The following is a 17,656-nucleotide window of genomic DNA, read 5'->3' on the forward strand; positions in this document are numbered from 1 at the left end:
GTATCGTACAAATTTACGGCAGGACTCGCGGGCAGTCTCCCCAAATTCAGTGAACAAGGAAGATCTCCCAAAGTAATGAACGTAGCTCGATGAAACTTGGTACATGTGATGTATTCATTAGGACCTAATGGTGATGTTTAGCTCGTAAAAGTTTTTGAAATTTCACCTTCATTCGCGAGTTATATGGCGATACGTGCCGAAATTCGCAGTGAACAATACATTTCTTCTAAACAACTAAACATATTTGAACGAAACTTCGTATATGAATATCTAACCTCAAAACGGTGATGTTTAGCTCGTGACAATTTATTTTTTATTTTGCCTCCGTTTGCGAGTTATACGGTTTTACGTATACGGCGTTTGGCCATTGCAAGTTTAAAAATCGACCTGATAAATGCCGGTCGTTTCCCCGTTAAGGTGCCTGTACACAGGGACAATACTGGCCTCCAGTTCATCCGCCGCTTGAATTGTCCACGCTACTGTCCTCGTGTTTAGGGGTTCAGCCGCCTCAGAGGCATGTGCCCGAGACGCGGCCGAGAGGGACAGCGATGTGTTGTTTTCTTCGATGGAGATGGAGGAGCGGACAGTAGCGCTGATGCAGCCATGGTGAGAGTTTTTGAGCCGCTCTTGTGAATCTTGGTTCAAGTGAATCATGGCATGTTTGAACGACAATGGTTCTAAGAAGAACCCAACAAAGTGGAGTCCAGACGATATTCAATTATTCTTTGAGATATTCTAAAAATATGAATTAATGTGGAATGTTCACCATGCTAGGAACCCCAACAAAATGAAAAGATAAACGAGTATTTTGAAACTGAAAGAAGACCTTATTAGTCAGGTTTAGTAGTTCCGGAAGTTGCATTTTTAAAGGCTAGAATAAAGGGTATAAAACAACATACAGACTCGTGTTGTTGAAGGTGACCCTACTATCCATTTTCACAGGCCTCACTCGAAGGCTTCTAATGACGCACTGGTGGGCGCGAACGAAAAGAAATCGGCACCTTATACTCTCCTCGTGTACAGGCTTACTTGCCGGATAGTCACCAAGCGGCCGACACTTGCCGGATCTACTTGCCGCCTGCACTGTCCCCGTGTAAAGCATCTTATTTCCGTATAACTCGCGAACGAAGGCAAGATCGAAAAAATTGTCACGAGCTAAACATCACCGTTGGGAGGTTAGGTATTTATGTACAAATCTTCGTTCAAATCTGTTTTGTATTTTAGAAGAAATTTCTTGTTCACTGCGAATTTAAGCCCGTATTGCTGTTTAAATCGCGAATTTGCATGAAATGGAAAAAAAATCGTGAACAAAGGTATAATCTAAAAAAATTGTCACGAGGTATATATCACCCTTGGGAGGTTGGGTTTCTATACACAAAGTTTCGTTCAAATCTGTATATTAGTTTGGAATAAATGTCCTGTTCAGTGCGAATTTCGGTATGTATCGCCATAAAACATAACATAACATAGTGATGTCGGCGCTGAAGAGTTAGCCTGATGTGGCCTGTCGCCGATTCTTGTACTTTTCGTGACTTGTTCAATTTATAAGATCTTCAATTAGAAGATCTAAAATCGTGTTCTTCAGCCGGGTCTTTTCAAGACTGTCGATAGTTTGAAATAGCTACAGGACTTTCACCGGGTTCGATATGGTGTTACTGTGTTAGGCATTTCAAGTCTGAACATATATTTTTCCATAGCTTTATCTAGTATGTTCTTGAAGACGTTCATACTCGGAGCGCCAACGATCTAATCGGGGAGGCTGTTCCACATCGGACCACATGTCGGTGATTCGATGCGAGAAGAAATGTTGTCGCGTGAATAAGTTCCAGAGCAGTTTTTTTAGTTTATAGCAATGGCCCCTGGTGTTGGTTGTTGTTTCAGATTCTGGTAATATTTCTGGAAACGTGTATAAATGAGTATATTTATATACTTTAAAGAAGTCCCACGCAGACGTAAACGACCGGCATTTCTCAGGCCGATTTTTGAACTTGCATTGACCAAGAGCCATGTACGTAAAGCCGTATAACTCGCAAACGAAAGCAAAGTCAAAAAAATATCACGAGATAAACATCACCGTTGGGAGGTTAGGTTTCTATATGCAAAGTTTCGTTCGAATCTGTCCGGTATTTTAGAAGAAATCTCCGGTACACTGCGAATTTAAGCACTATTCTGCTGTTTAAATAACGAACGAGGGAAAAGAGAAAAATACTCGCCAACGAAGGCAAAACGTAAAAAAATTTCCACGAGCTGAATATCACCGTTTGGTATTCAGAAATTCATGTTCAAAATTTCATTCAGATCTCTTCAGTACTCTGGAAGAAATGGCCGGTACACTGCAAATTTCGGTATGTTTCGTCATATAACTCCCGAATGAAGGCGATATTAAAAAAATTGTCACGAGTTTGACATCACCGTTAGGCTATAGTGAATATGTGTAGCAAGTTTCATCGAGATACGTTCAGTACTTTGGAAGATATTCCAGGTACAATGACGGCCGCGAGACCGGCCGCAAGTCCAGCCGTAAATTTGTCCGAGACGTGAATTTTGGATTTAATGGTTGGAACGTGGTTACAGCGCCTTCAGTTGGATAGTCAAATCTTAGTAATTGGGATTTTATGGTATGGAAATAGTTATTTTAGTTATATGCAATCATAAATTTTTCTCTGAATCGTCATATCTATGGTTACGTCATATCCATATTAGGGGAAAGTGTGTTGTTTGTTTGCCCTCTCGTTCACTATAGGTATTTATTTTTCGCCTCCACATGCGTTCGAGAGATGTACAATTGTACCTGCTCAGCAATCTTGAATTGTTCTTGTTTACTTCTTCCCATTTGCTGCGGTCAGACAGCGCCTGCAATGCAGCGATCTTAGCTGTTATGTTGTTGAATGCCATTGCTGGTTAATGTCTAAAATATACACAGTCAGACCGCTCAGGCGCAGGAGACTTTTAATTAGGGCACAAAACAGAATCGCGCTGAGTAGCTAATGCTTGGTACTAAGTTGGTAGTGACCGTAGTGTTGGTACTTTACTACTTGGTCACTTGGTCTTGGTGTATAGTTGTATACTGTATAGGAAGTCTAGTTGGTACTGGTAGTATGTATGATTTTTTATGGATACCACCATTACCATACCTAACTTTGGTTCGGAGAAAAGCATTGACAGCTGAAATTTAACTAAATAATGCCATGAAATTCTAATGAGGTTTAGTTTGTTTACTTTGTTAATCTAATCTATGGAGCAAATTTGGTGGAATTTCCCTAGCAATATTGAACCAATGACCAATCTTAATTATATTAATGCTGTTTAATTTTTGCAGAGTCCTAGTAAGTCTAAGTCTCTATGTCTGATTGTGATATTTACAATTTGTCATTTGTGGAAGAAAAATAATAGTTTCCCTTCATCAGGGAAGGGAAGTAACTAATCTGCAAGTAAAATATCTATACTTTTATTTGTTTTATGGTAGGTATTTTTAAATTATTCATCATAGGGCTATACGATTTTACTCTAATCCTATCTGAGACCATAGTGACAAACCATGGATTTTTTAGAATCAGTTCATTTTTAATTTTGTCATTTACTCACAATTTAAATGAATTTCTTATGTATGATAATGCAGGTATCCAGGATACTTTACTGGTCTACATATAAGACTCAAAAATGAACTTGAGGGAGAGTCTAAAAAACTCTCTGCTTTGCCACTATGTCTGAGACCGGTAGTGCCTGAAATATATCATACATGTAATTTTCTTGAGGTACTGACTGAAACCTAGGCCCAGAGGCAGATGCTGACTGTCAGACCCAGACTAGGAAATTGGGCAGGAGCCACTGTGCAGAGAGTGGATGAATATTGCAAGATCAATGGTCAGGAACATGGTGGCAGGGAATTATTGTGAGTAGTTATCGGTCCACCACCGTGCGTCGGTCTTAACCCTTCGCAAGGCCCCATGCCCTTGGCCCTTGGGCCCCTCTTGCAAGTTGTAATGGTCTAAACTCAACAGTTCGACCCCTGGCCCCATCCCCATGGTCTCATCACAACTCCCTTTAGAAATATGTGGAGTTTTGAAATTGATAGTAATAAATCAATAAATATTTGAACTGGGAAATTCCTTAGTTACTTATATTGGTTCCACAATGATATCAATGACGTAAAAAATTACAATGACATTGGTTAAGCCTCACTGCCTCAGAGGCTCAGCCATGATTCTAGCTTTGCTAAGTCCTTACACTCTTACCTCGTAATTCATGGTGTTAGAACTTCGATATTCAAATGTTGAATATCTGTCAAGTGTCAATATCACAATCAAGATTATTTCACAATCAGAAATATGTTATAATATCACAATCGAAAATATTATTCACAAATAACCATAATGTTGTTAATAATATAATGTTGTTATAATGTGCCATGTTGTTAATAATATAATGTTGTTATAATGTGCCATGTTGTTAATAATATAATGTTGTTTTAATGTGCCATGTTGTTAATAATATAATAAAGTTTGTAATAGAACGCACTAGATCGTAATAGAATGCACTAGATCGCATTAGAAGGCACTAGATTGTAATGGAACGCACTAGATCGTAATGGAACGCACTAGATCGTAATAGAACGCACTAGATCGCATTAGAAGGCACTAGATCGTAATAGAACGCACTAGATCGTAATAGAACGCACTAGATCGCATTAGAAGGCACTAGATCATAATAGAATGCACTAGATCATAATAGAACGCACTAGATCGCATTAGAAGGCTCTAAATTGCCTTAAAACGCATTAGTATGCACTAAAATGCTCAAAACCAGATGAGGACGTACGTCGTCGGGACAAGCCAGATCACCCAGATGCGGACGTGCGCCAAGACAAGCCAGATGCGGACGTACGGTACGTCGGGACAAGCCAGATCACCCAGATGCAGACGTACGTCGAGACAAGCCAGATGCGTACGCCGCATTCTACGCCAGTAGAAGGGCTTGGAGCCTCATTTACGCCGGATTAATCTGCGGAAACGGCACCATCCTGGGTATGGGCAAGATCTTTGGTGACGCTTCAGTAGCAAAATTTACGCCTTCAGAAGATCTTGCTGACACATTTAGATTGAAATTCTTGCATTCAATATATTTGGCAGTCTTTGGCCAACTATTTAAAAAAAGTAAGGTTTCTGGTATGTTGGCCATGGTCAGGAAGATGTGCCAGGTGCACAGGAATTTATTTTGTCATTTTAACGACCTGCGCGGTGCGCCATACTATGCCGGTAAAAAAAATGCGCCGTGCGCCGTACTTTTAGAAAGCTAAAATTGATTAAATATGGACGTGTGGCAACGCAATTTACGCAATCACACTGACCGTACACTGTACACACAAACGTGTATCCGCATTGTGTTGTGGTTGGATATGAGTTAACTAGATTGCTAACGCGTCAACTCAGTTTCTAAGTGTCAGCACAGTTATGAATATTCATTCATAGATCACAATTCAATCAGACATTAATTACAAAACTAAAGAAGGTAACATGGCTTTAGATGTGCCATCGGTGCCTTCTAATGAATGACTGGAGTCTGGACTGGTTGCGGCAAGTAAGGTATGAACCTGTATGTCAACAGTACGAACCTGCATGCCAATGCTGGGACTACATTCCTGAGTCCCGACATCCTCCCGGCCGGCAAAATTGACACGATCAATACCTAATAACAATGCGCGTAAATGGACTATACAAATTAGGTCAATACGGCATAATTACAGAGCGTAATTAAACTATATGATACAAAATATGAATATATATATTTGCAAGATAAGTCAATGGTCTGTCGTTTATTTTTGCTTCATTTGAGCAATTATGGTTTCCAAATCTGGGTGCGTTATGTTATGTCATGTGTACTTTGAATGCGCAAAAATTATAACTATCATATGAAAATTGTTATGTAGGTTATGATTGCACAAATCGCCATAGAGTATCAAGATTGCAGTTCTGCTACCACCCTTCATTGAATTATTCCGCCTTTTTTTAAATTCAATAATTTCACTTCCAGCAAAGTTTGCAAAATTCATTAGCTGCATAAAATACTCTCTGCTGTGGTGTTCGATTCTGGTACGTTTCAGACAAATTTACGGCCGGACTTGCGGCTGCTATCGCGGCCGGTGTCGAAATTCAGTGCACCTGGAATATCTCCCAAAGTACTGAACGTAGCTCAATGAATCTTGGTACACATATTCATTATGGCCTTACGGTGATGTTAAGCTTGTGACAATTTTTTTAATATCGCCTTCATTCAGGAGTTATATGACAAAACGTTCCAAAATTTGCAGTGTACCGGCCATTTCTTCCAGAGTACTGAACAGATCTGAATGAAATTTTGAATATGAATTTCTGAATACTGAACAGTGATGTTTAGCTCGTGAAAATTTTTTACGTTTTGCCTTCGTTGGCGAGTATTTTTCTCTCTTCCCTCATTCGTGATTTAAACAGCAAATAGTGCTTAAATTTGCAGTGTACCAGAGATTTCTTCTAAAATACTGAACAGATTCAAACGAAACTTTGCATATAGAAACCTAACCTCCCAATGGTGATGTTTAGCTTGTGACAATTTTTTCGATTTTGCCTTCGTTTGCGAGTTATACGGATATACAGAGAAATGACCGGCATTTCTCAGGCCGATTCTTGAACTTGCATTGACCAAGAGCCATATACATAAAGCTGTATAACTCGCAAACGAAGGCAAAATAAAAAAATTGTCACAAGCTAAACATCACCGTTGGGAGGTTAGGTTTCTATATGCAAAGTTTTGTTCGAATCTGTTCAGTATTTTAGAAGAAATCTCTGGTACACTGCGAATTTAAGCGCTATTTTGCTGTTTAAATCATGAATGAGGGAAAAGAGAAAAATACTCGCTAACGAAGGCAAAACGTAAAAAATTTTCACGAGCTAAACATCACCATTTAGTATCCTGTAAGAAATGGCCGGTACACTGCAAATGTCGGCACGTTCCATCATATAATTCACAAATGAAGGCGATATTAAAAAAATTGTCACAAGCTTGACATCACTGTTAGGCCATAATGAATATTTGTACGAAGTTTCATCAAGATACGTTCAGTACTTTGGAAGATATTACAGGTACACTGATGGCCGCGAGACCGGCCGTAAATTTGTCCGAGACGTGTTCCGGTTGACATGACATCCGTTTGCTTGTTTGACGCTAATTTTGTAAAGGGTGCTTCAGATAAATTGATCATTGCCATTCCCATGTTTCACCCTCAATTTAATGTAGCTAACGATATTGAATGGCATTATTCATACAAAGCTGTATCTATTAAACTTTTACATTTTGAAATTTGATGGAAGCGGCGAGCGTCCCTAACAATACGAGGATGTATATAAAAACATTAATAATCTAGAAGCGGGCTTCAAAAAAAAAAACATTTCAACATGGCTCTAATTAAATAAAGATCATTACTTGTAGTATAATAAACATGAAGTCTCCCTATTAAAAAGTTATATTTCGTTGGTCATCAAAGATCAAAATTTATATCAACTACGCGAGTCAAACTAACAATAATAAAATGTAAGACATGTCCAGGTTACTTCTGACTCTTCCGCTTGTCGGATACGGAACGTATGATAATCGTAAACTGCGGCTATTATACATACGAAATGTAAACAGACGGTGTTCAGTGTTGCCATATGACTTTGGAGAAAATTTCATCTAAAATAAAGTTCTAGATTTCTCATTCACAAAATTTCCGTATTAAGAAAAATTGTATATTATTGAAAGATAATTAAAGGCATACTGTACTGAGTATTACGTCTGTTCCTCCACAAACTGCTCTTGCACGGCATAGAATTATGGCCGGGATTGCGCAAACACGTGCGCAAAGAGAAGCAATTTTGATTACATTGAGCCAACTGTAAGCAGCAATGGCTTGAAAAAAGTCAAAATGCGCGGGAAAATTCACCGAAAACATACATCATCAATTCATCATGAGTGTGGTATGTTGGATGGATCAGGATTCAGGATGCAGTGAAGCTTGTCCGGAAATCAGTTGCCATGAGTTCCCGCCAAAAAATGTAAACCTCAAGTTTACGGTTACGTAGTTGCGGTCACATTAGAGCGGTCAGACTGCATTATCACATGTTCAGTTGACACTTGCTGTACAATTGGACTGTTTTTAGGGTAAAATTAGTTATTTGGGGTAACACGTGCTGATGTGCATGCAACCTTGTAAATAAGTTCATGGCTTGTAAATAGTTTTTCATTACTCAGCATAAATGGCTTTTCATTAAAAATTACCCTGCGACGTATCTTAAAATTACCTGGCGACGCATCTTAAAATTACCCGGTGATGCTTAGGGCTTAAAAACCCATGTATTGGCGACGCTGCATCCACCCTCTGTACCCTGGGGCAGGAGGCACCTATGAATGCAATAAAAAGCCCATGATCTTGGATTTTTTTTATATATGGCAATTTTCAATATCCAATTCCTTAATGCTGTAAAAAAATGAAAATTAAAAATTTTTGGCTACAATTTTCTAAAATTGCTTATAGCTATCAATGTATTGTTTTTACTTATTTTTAATTGTGCCCAATATTCCAGATTAAACCCAGACCAAACAATATCAAGAGTCTAGACCCAGATGGCATTTAAAAACTATCTGCAATCAAGTTTTAGTTTAATCAAATCAAGTTTTTGTTTGATCAAAAATATTATGATTTGTTGAGATGTCAGTTTATATTATTTTAAACTTCAGTCCAGTGTTTCAGTACACAATTTAATCAAAATATTTTGTACAATGACTACACTCAAAAAGTTTCATAGATTGCCTTCTGCTTCTTGCAGTCATGTCAGATGCAGACTGCATGATTGGGAGCATGGTGGCAATCCATAGGTTATTCAAAAGAACCTGTTCTTATGTCATTTTGAACCGATCAACGCTTCTTTACGGACCGATCGTAAAACACCTTCTCCCCCCCCCGCTGAGCCGGACCGGGCGATGCTCTTGCAAACGCATAAGTACTCACAATAATTCCCTGCCACCATGATTGGGAGCTTAGTCATGCTGTCCAATATTGTGCACCAATCAGCTCTGAATAGAATGCCTAGCTTATTTCTGTAAGGCCACCAATCAGCCACATATTAATCCTGCCATCAGTAACCCAGCCCATGGCATCATCTTGTTTTAAGTATATAGAGATTTACACCACCATATTCTGAAGCAAATAGCCCATAGTGTAATGATCGTCCACCACTGAGCATTACATCAAATCATCATTTCATACCCTGACTATAACTTGAACTATAACCAGCAGATAAGAGACTGCAATCAATCAGCCTTGCTCTCCAGTGAAACTAGATGAATCCTGCCATGCACCACCAGATGGTCATTTTTACTTCACAGCATCTGGGTTAGATTTCAGATAGCGTAGTTCTGTTCCAAAATATATCTTCCTTTGACGAGTGACTTCAGGGGCTTCATTAAATTACATAACTTTCCGCTAACAACATCTGGGGTTTGGTTTCAAATAGCATTGTTCTGTTCCAAAATCTATCCTCCACCGATGAGCCGCCATTCAACTGTAGGCTGATTCAATGCAAAGGATGAATACGGACCAGTTTGTGGTGGTCCACAAATTTACTGCAATGCTCTGACACATGGTGTCCAAGTGGTGCAGAATTTTTTTGCACACCTGCAGACAATTCTGGGCCAAACTATTGCAGGCTGTTTTCCTATGGGCTGATTGGTCTACTTCAATGGATGTGACCTGTCTGGTGCCTTGTGGCTGATAATATTAGTCAAGAAGTGTTATAGGCTACATTCTTGAGGAAGGGATCATGAAAGTCCATTCAAAACACGGCAGTGGTGGTCTCTGACAGGCCTCCCAAATTATTTATAACTGCTTTGTTTCACTAATAAAAATTTAAAAAATACATTATTATAGCTTTATTTTCTCTGAAGTGAAGAAAAATGTTTTTGTAGCTATTTCATGGGCTGAAATTAAATATTTGTCATAATATATATGTGCATGGCTTGCCATATGAGTTCATGGTTCAAAAATGACTTTCCATGGCCTGTAAACAAGATTCTAGACATTAAAATAGATTCATGGCCCAAAAATAGATTAATTCGTGGCTTCAAAAATGTACTTGCTTCTTGCAAACTATTTGTTTTATACATTAGGACCTAGACAAGGCTGCCGGACCTGGAATTATTATATTTATCATTTAACTATGTAGTTATTGTGGCATCTGCTTCAAATGAACTTCAAGGGCATGTTACAAATAAGTTCAATAGCAAGCAATAAATAAATACATGAGAAAGAATGAGGATGGATATATATGACTAAGCCCTTGTTTCATAGGCTCTACAAAATAGTTTAATCTTTAGGCATTGATGGAACGAACACCTGCAACTAAGAAACCAATGTTGGAAGCCAGCAGACTATTCCAGGTTCTGGTGATGGCAACTGGGAATGCTCTGCTGCCAACAGTAGATGTAGACACATTGAGGGAATGACAAGGTAGTCAATGCAGTCGTACTCTAGAAGGCAGATACAACAGACTCTGCAGACATTCTACGAGATAAGGAGATGCCAGACTGTAAAGCATCAGAATGTATCAGAACAGCTACCTTGAACTGCATGTGCTGGTGCATGCACAGTCAGTAAAGATTGCAAAATATTGGCATTAGTTGATCAAATTTTTACTTATTGCACCTGTCACACAGCAGCTTTCATTACAAATTACAGTCTATTAAGTGCCATCATCAAAAGTCTATAGAGTGTGGCATTACCATAGTCCAATCTGGGCAGAACAAGCGCCACTACAAGAGCCTCCAGGACAGGCCTCGAGAGACAGCAGCTGACTCTTATGTATTTGTCACAGAGGGCCAAAACAAGCAGTGGTTTTGGCAATGTTATTGTTCATAGAAAGTTCCAAGTCCAGCAGAATGCAAAAGCTGTGAACCAAAGATGCAGGCTTGACAAACTCTTGCTCACACAAACAGTGTTGGCCATAAACTGGTGCTGGTGCCAAATAGTCACAAATCAAAAGAAGTTGGTTTTTGATGCATTGAGCTGGAACTGGTTGGAGCACATTCAGTCTGAAATAGCATCCTTGCAGACAGACATCCAGTTCTTCAACACTCCCAACGCACAGTAGCCATTAATTTGGGTGTTGTTGGCAAACAGGTGCTGGTTCAAACTATGTGAATCAATTATGTTCAACGCACAGTAGCCATTAATTTGGGTGTTGTTGGCAAACAGGTGCTGGTTCAAACTATGTGAATCAATTATGTTCAATACATCAACAGGAAGAGGATCGGGACAAGGACTGATCCCTATGAAACGCCACAAGTGATCAATGATGTCATAGAAGTAATTCCAACATCAAACAAATTGAAATCAAGTGTTGAGATAGGACTCCAACCACAGCAGCACAGTGCCACACAGGTCAACATGTCCGCAGCACTGCAATAAAGTAGCATGGTCGACCTTGACAAATGTGACAGATATGTTAAGTAAATCAGTGCTGCAATGTTGCCCCAGTCTACTGCTTGCAGAATATCTGAAAGCACCTTCAGGACGGCGGTTTACGTCCAGTGGAAATGATGGTATGCAGACTGGAGGCAGGGCATAAAACTTGACTGCTGAAGATGGTTATTCAGTTGTTGAGCCCTAACACATTCCAGGAGTTTTGGCAAAATTGATGGGTTGGAGATGGGTTACTATGATTTGGGATCAGAGGCATCAATGTCTGTTTTTTTTTCAATAGAGAAATGGCATGGGATATAACTATCTTTTCAGCTGTGACTTGGACTTTCCTGCTGTTTTGGAGCAGCTAGATTCCTGCTTCTATGTAATTGTTGATGAAACTGCATGATGGGGCCAGAAATTCCAAATTTATCCAAAATTAGTCACTTTGGAGCTGCAAGATTTCATTTCTAAGATGGAAAATTCTAATCCGGTGGCAGACAATGATCATGAAAAGTAATTGGTAGCCTATCATCTTGAACATCCAGAAAATTTGAAATTTTGGATGCCAAATTTTCAAAATGCATTAAAAAAAAGTTGTCCAACCAGCACTTTAGGGTTAGAGAAAAGTCAATATTTTGATCAAACAAATTGATGGAGAATTGTCTGAAATGTTTCAGATTGTCTGGATATTTCAGACAACTCTCCATAAATTGATTCAATAAAAAATATTTACTATTCTTTGGGCCCAATACCTTGGTCTGAGATAGTGGGACTGGTCCATGATCTGCTAGACCTGACATAGATTTTTTTTTCAAGTAATTCAACAAAAATTTGCATAAAACATCTCATGTTTTTGGATGTTTTAGTCAATTCTCTATTGGTTAGTACAAATTAAAAATGAATTTTTCTGTTATACCAATATGCTGATCTTTTATCATCAAACCAGTGCTGATTGTGCCAGATCGGGCATGTAAATCACAAAAATTCTCTAAAAATATTTTGTGTTTTCTCAAGGTTTCAAAACATTTGCTATCTACTTTAGGTCCTCCCGATTTTAATCATTTGATCTGGTTTGTGCTGAACAGGCCAGGTCTGGGTTTTGGTCAGTATATGGGTATATATTTTGTACCATTTCTTGATTTCACTGGATACAGAGATCTTAAAGATAAGCAAAGAAATTTAGTTCCAAAATATGTTTAAATAATAAACTAGAACTAATATAAGTTATAAATTGGTATGCAATATAATTCAATATTTGGTATTGTTTATAGTATGGATATTGCCTAGGGAGCTTTAATTATTTTAGAACAAATCCAAAAAGCCTTTTGGATCGCACAACTATTCATGTTAATTTTTGACAAATCAACTCATTAGTTTTTTACTTCAAATGTTGTACTTCTGAAAAATGTTTTGTTTCAAGAAATTATTCTCATCCATCAAAAGTAAAATGATATGAATTACTAACTATTAATGTTTGCAACTGATGGAAAACTGTGATGTTACAGGCTATAGGTGTGTATGAAAGTTAGTATCTTGGAATTAATGATTGGCTGAAGTACATTCAGCTCTTAAACAACTAAGTTTTGCATACTCTGAATAATAAATGGATTGCCTACTGTAACATTCATGCATTTCTCTTTTCAGATTCTTGTGTGACGGATCATGAAATTCAAGGATAATGCTATGAATTAGTCAAACCAAATCAATTAACTTCATAGTATTGAAATATTACCTAAGAATACTTCCACACTGAAACAGTCATATCAAATGGACATATTGCTTATGTTACTGCCACATTTATTTGCAAAATTAACTTGATAATTGAAGAAAATTACATATCAGAAAAATTACCAACATGATCGTTTTTCATTTTTCTTTTCATATTGTTCATTAATTTACATAAATTGAGTTCAAACCTTGATCAAATTCTTGAACATAATAATGAATGGTGACATAAAAAGATCCTGCATTCCAAGTCCAGAACTGGATGAAATTTCTCCAGAAAGAGCAGGCTCTGCTGATGAGCCAAGATCGCCACGTTACATACGTCATGCTGCTCACTCGCCTCCTCCTAGGCTATCTGTTTCCTTAGCTAATCGTCTTAATGATCAACGTCGAAATCCTTATTTCAATTCCAACATCGAGGAAAATTCTTTAATTCGTGGTCGCCGTAGCTCTTGGCAAGATAGATGTTCAACACCTCCATGTCGAGATCGACATTCAATACCTCTAATTCGAGGTCGATGTTCAACGCCTCCCAGTCGCGATCGACGTTCAACGCCTCCCAGTCGCGATCGACGTTCAACACCTAATCGAGATCGACATTCAATACCTTTTATTCGAGGTAGATGTTCAACATCTCCCGGTCACGATCGACGTTCAACACCTTAGCTACCGTAGAATGTATTGATTCAGCTAAGTCACCTGATCAGTTTACTGATTTAGCTCCTGCACCTGTTGAACTGATGCAAGAAAAATTGGTAGGAATTGGAGTGCCCCGAGAAAAAACTAGCAATTCCGTTATAAGTGACCCAGTGTTGCAATCTTCTAATGAGCATGTTACTGCAGGGGAAGATTCGCACAAGAAGAACATGGCAACGAAAAATGTTGCTGAGCCCTCAGATTCTGATAAAACATCCTCACAAAAATATCAGGGTGTGGAAAAGGAGTCTCTTGAAGTGAGGAATGATGAAAATAAATTGAAAGAGAATGAGGGTCAATCCAAAAATAGAAATGCTGAAAAGGATGTCAAGCAAGATGGTGAATATCAATCACACAAATCTATGTATAGGCATAGCAAGGAAGATGGAAAAAAGTATGAAGAAGTAGGGCGAAAAACAGGCAGTGAAAAGACTGAAAAGGAACGTCAAATAAAGTTTGACAGGGTAGACAACAGAAAGTCTGAGGAAGGTGGCCGACGAAAGCCTATTGAGAAGGGCATGAAAAAATTGGACGAAGTAGACCACAAAAAATCTGGAGAGCTAGTTTGTAAAAAAACTGATGTAAAGCGCTGCACAAAGTCTGAAGATGGACGACGACACGGAAATTCCGACGAAAAAAGCCGCACTAAACCTTATGAGAGAGGTCAAAAAAATCGTGATGAGAGAAGAAATAAAAATCATGATGAGAGAGGCCATAAAAATAATGATGAGAGGAGCAAAGCAAAGCTTCCCTCACAAGAAAAAACGTTAGAAAATTTGGATAAACCTGATAAGAAAGCTCGTGATACAGTTTCAGACACAATTGCTTCTGGCAAGATGGTCCTTGGAAGGAAAGAGCCAACTGATGATTTGAGTGATGACAAAAATGAGAATGGAAAGAACCTTTTACGAAGTGAACGCGTAAGGTCGAAATCTCGATCTAATTCCCAGGGCGAGAACCGGCTTTCAACGAGAATGGATCGAAAACCTCGTGATGCATGGAATCGACGGTTACCTGAAAGACGTAAACGTTCCTCCGAAGTTGATTCTCCCGCTTCTGAAAATCGAATGCGTTTGCACAGTAGGTCGCCAAGAAGATCAGGACATTTTCCTAGTGACAGAAATCGTAGGTCTCCACCGTTTCGTCATCGATCATCAGATAGTCATATTCTCAAGCGAGAATGCAATTCTCCTGAAAACTCGAGACTTCACGACCGGAGAATTAACAACCCTGAAGCCCCATATCACGAATCGAAGATTTATCCCAGGAACCTTGGCACTAGACCGCCCGACTGCAGAGATGGATTGTTTAGTCGAACGTTCGCGGCTGGTAATGAACATCGTTTCAGCTCTGTCCATTCTCTCCCAAATTCAGGGATACCACCATTGTTCCCAAGAAATACGTCCATTCACCATGAGCACGGCATACATGGTCACATGTCCCCACCTTGGGTACCTTCGAGAGGGAACACTAGATCTCCCGATAGATACTTTTCTCAATCAGAACGTCATAGATCACCGTTACGAAGAACACCAGACCGATTCCGAAGAACCCCGGAACGATTGCGAAGGACACCAGATCGATTCCGGAGAATGCCGGGCTCACTCCGAAGGACGCCGGATCAATTCGGAAGGACGCCGGACCAACTCCGGAGGACGCCGGACCAATTTCGGAGGACGCCGGACCAATTCCGGAGGACGCCGGACCAATTCCGGAGGACGCCGGACCGATCCAGAAGGACGCCGGATCGATTGCGAAGGACACCGGATCAATTTCGGAGGACGCCTGATCGATTGCGAAAGACACCGGATCAATTTCGGAGGACGCCGGATCAATTTCGGGGGATGCCAGATCAATTTCGGAGGACGCCGGATCAATTTCGGAGGACGCCGGATCAATTTCGGAGGACGCCGGATCGATGTCGGAGGACGCCGGATCGATGTCGGAGGACGCCGGATCGATTTCGGAGGACGCCGGATCGATTTCTTAGGACACCGGATCGATTCCGAAAAACACCAGATAGAGTCCGCGATGAACCAGGCTTCGATCGATCATCTCGTGGTCGATCTTTCAGAGAACACACCAGGTCGCCTCAAGGCTTTGTTCCACATGATGAGAGTAGCAGATCAAGTGTGGGCATATCTACAAACAAGGCACAATTCGATGAGCCTGGGAGTTGTTCATTTTCTGCTGATTTTCCCCAACGTTCATCTGTTGATGGCCCAAGAGAAGCTTTACAGGAATCAACGCATACTTCTGGTGACGATAACCCGTTAGTAACACAAGCTCTTGCCAGCATTGCCGTCCTTCATAACGACGAGTGTCGGGCTTATATGAATATGCCCACAACGCATCCTCTCTACAACACTGAGCTCAGTAAGTACTTAGGAAGTCCGCATTGTCTTGCGATTGTTGCCGAGGGGACTCCTTTAAACACCATCATTGAGCATTTTAACAATGGTGTTTGGATGAACAGACTTCAAGAAATATTCGAGGAAGACTGGCAAAAAAAGAAGTTGGAACTCCTTAAACTTATGAAGAACAGCAAGAAAAAGTCTCGTCATTCCAAAAAGTTTTCCAGTATTTCTTCTAAAAAGCGTAGCCGAGGGAGGTCGAAATCTCCGAAGGATGATGAGACGATTGCTGAAAAATCTCCAAATTTGAGAATACCTGGTGAAGAAAAATCTGATTCTAACCTTTGTTCTTTGTCAGACGCGACGTTAACAACTGGATCAACCGCTGAGTCTGGCAGTCCCAATGAAAAACCAAGTTCAGCGATAGTTTCCCCAAAGCCTGAAATTGGGGATACATCATCTGAAGTCGAGGGTTCTTTGTCGGCTAATCTTCTTTGCGAAGTCTTATCAGATGTGGGACATAGTAATTGCACTTCTGATGTCACACTTTCAACCAATAATACTGAGCCCTGTAAGGATGTCCTTTCTAGTTCTCCACCTGATAGTAACCATACCAATGAGATCAATTGTATGACGTCCACTAGCCCGCCTGCAACTAAGCGCACTAGTGATCGGTATTCTCCAGGTATGGACTCTGGTATGTTAACTCCGAGCCCCAAGCCTCTTGATGAGGCTCCACTTCTTTCAAAAACTTCTGACTCATCATTGCATACATTAGAATCGTTCGAGGATATTCATAAAAGTACGTATTCGGCTTACGTCGCGGGACATCGAGACGACAAGGAGCGAAGATCAAAAGTGAATATTGTGTCGGTATTGGGAGTTGTCAATGAAGTCGCTCATAAGGTGGGAGACTTAGCTCCCAAAATTTCAGAAATTTTGCTCAGAGTTCAAACCTCAGATGCCCGAGGACTCGACCCTTACAAGTCGCTGATTGCGGAAGATCTTGTCATGTTAAATCAAGTTCATGAAAGACTTGTGGCCATAATGAACGCAGCGACTACGTCGTTCATCGAGAAGGTAATCGTTCGAGAATCTTTGTCTCAATTAGAATCCCTCATTTCAGTGTTTCCTACCTTTCCGAAGGCGATTTCTGATGTAGAAATAAAAGCCTGGGCGAAAATTACCCTACACATGAATCCAACAGATACGATTCTCTTTTTGAAGAAAAAGATTTCTGATGAACGACAAGACGTCGTGCAAGATCTTGAGCAGCTTTATATGGCAGTAAAAGAACTACACAATGAGTGGGCCAAGTCTGACCTTCAGGACAAAATTAGTTTCTTTTTACCATCTAGTGACGAGTCTTCGTATGTCAACAAGAGTCATGCGGTGAGTTCTAAGAAGACCC

At 39.9% G+C, this 17,656-nt stretch overlaps 1 protein-coding gene across 1 annotated transcript; it reads left to right on the forward strand.

Moving 5' to 3' along the window:
* Positions 1–13,818: 13,818 nt before the first annotated feature.
* On the forward strand, positions 13,819–15,429 carry LOC108678374 (the record flags this gene model as incomplete). The annotated part of the gene is given in 1 exon segment (XM_018166778.1): positions 13,819–15,429. A coding segment is annotated over 1 exon segment (1,611 nt), but the record flags the coding sequence as incomplete, so codon positions are not given.
* Positions 15,430–17,656: the final 2,227 nt, after the last annotated feature.

Source organism: Hyalella azteca, unplaced genomic scaffold, assembly GCF_000764305.2.
Source record: "Hyalella azteca isolate HAZT.00-mixed unplaced genomic scaffold, Hazt_2.0.2 contig14447, whole genome shotgun sequence".
NCBI lineage: Eukaryota > Metazoa > Arthropoda > Malacostraca > Amphipoda > Hyalellidae > Hyalella > Hyalella azteca.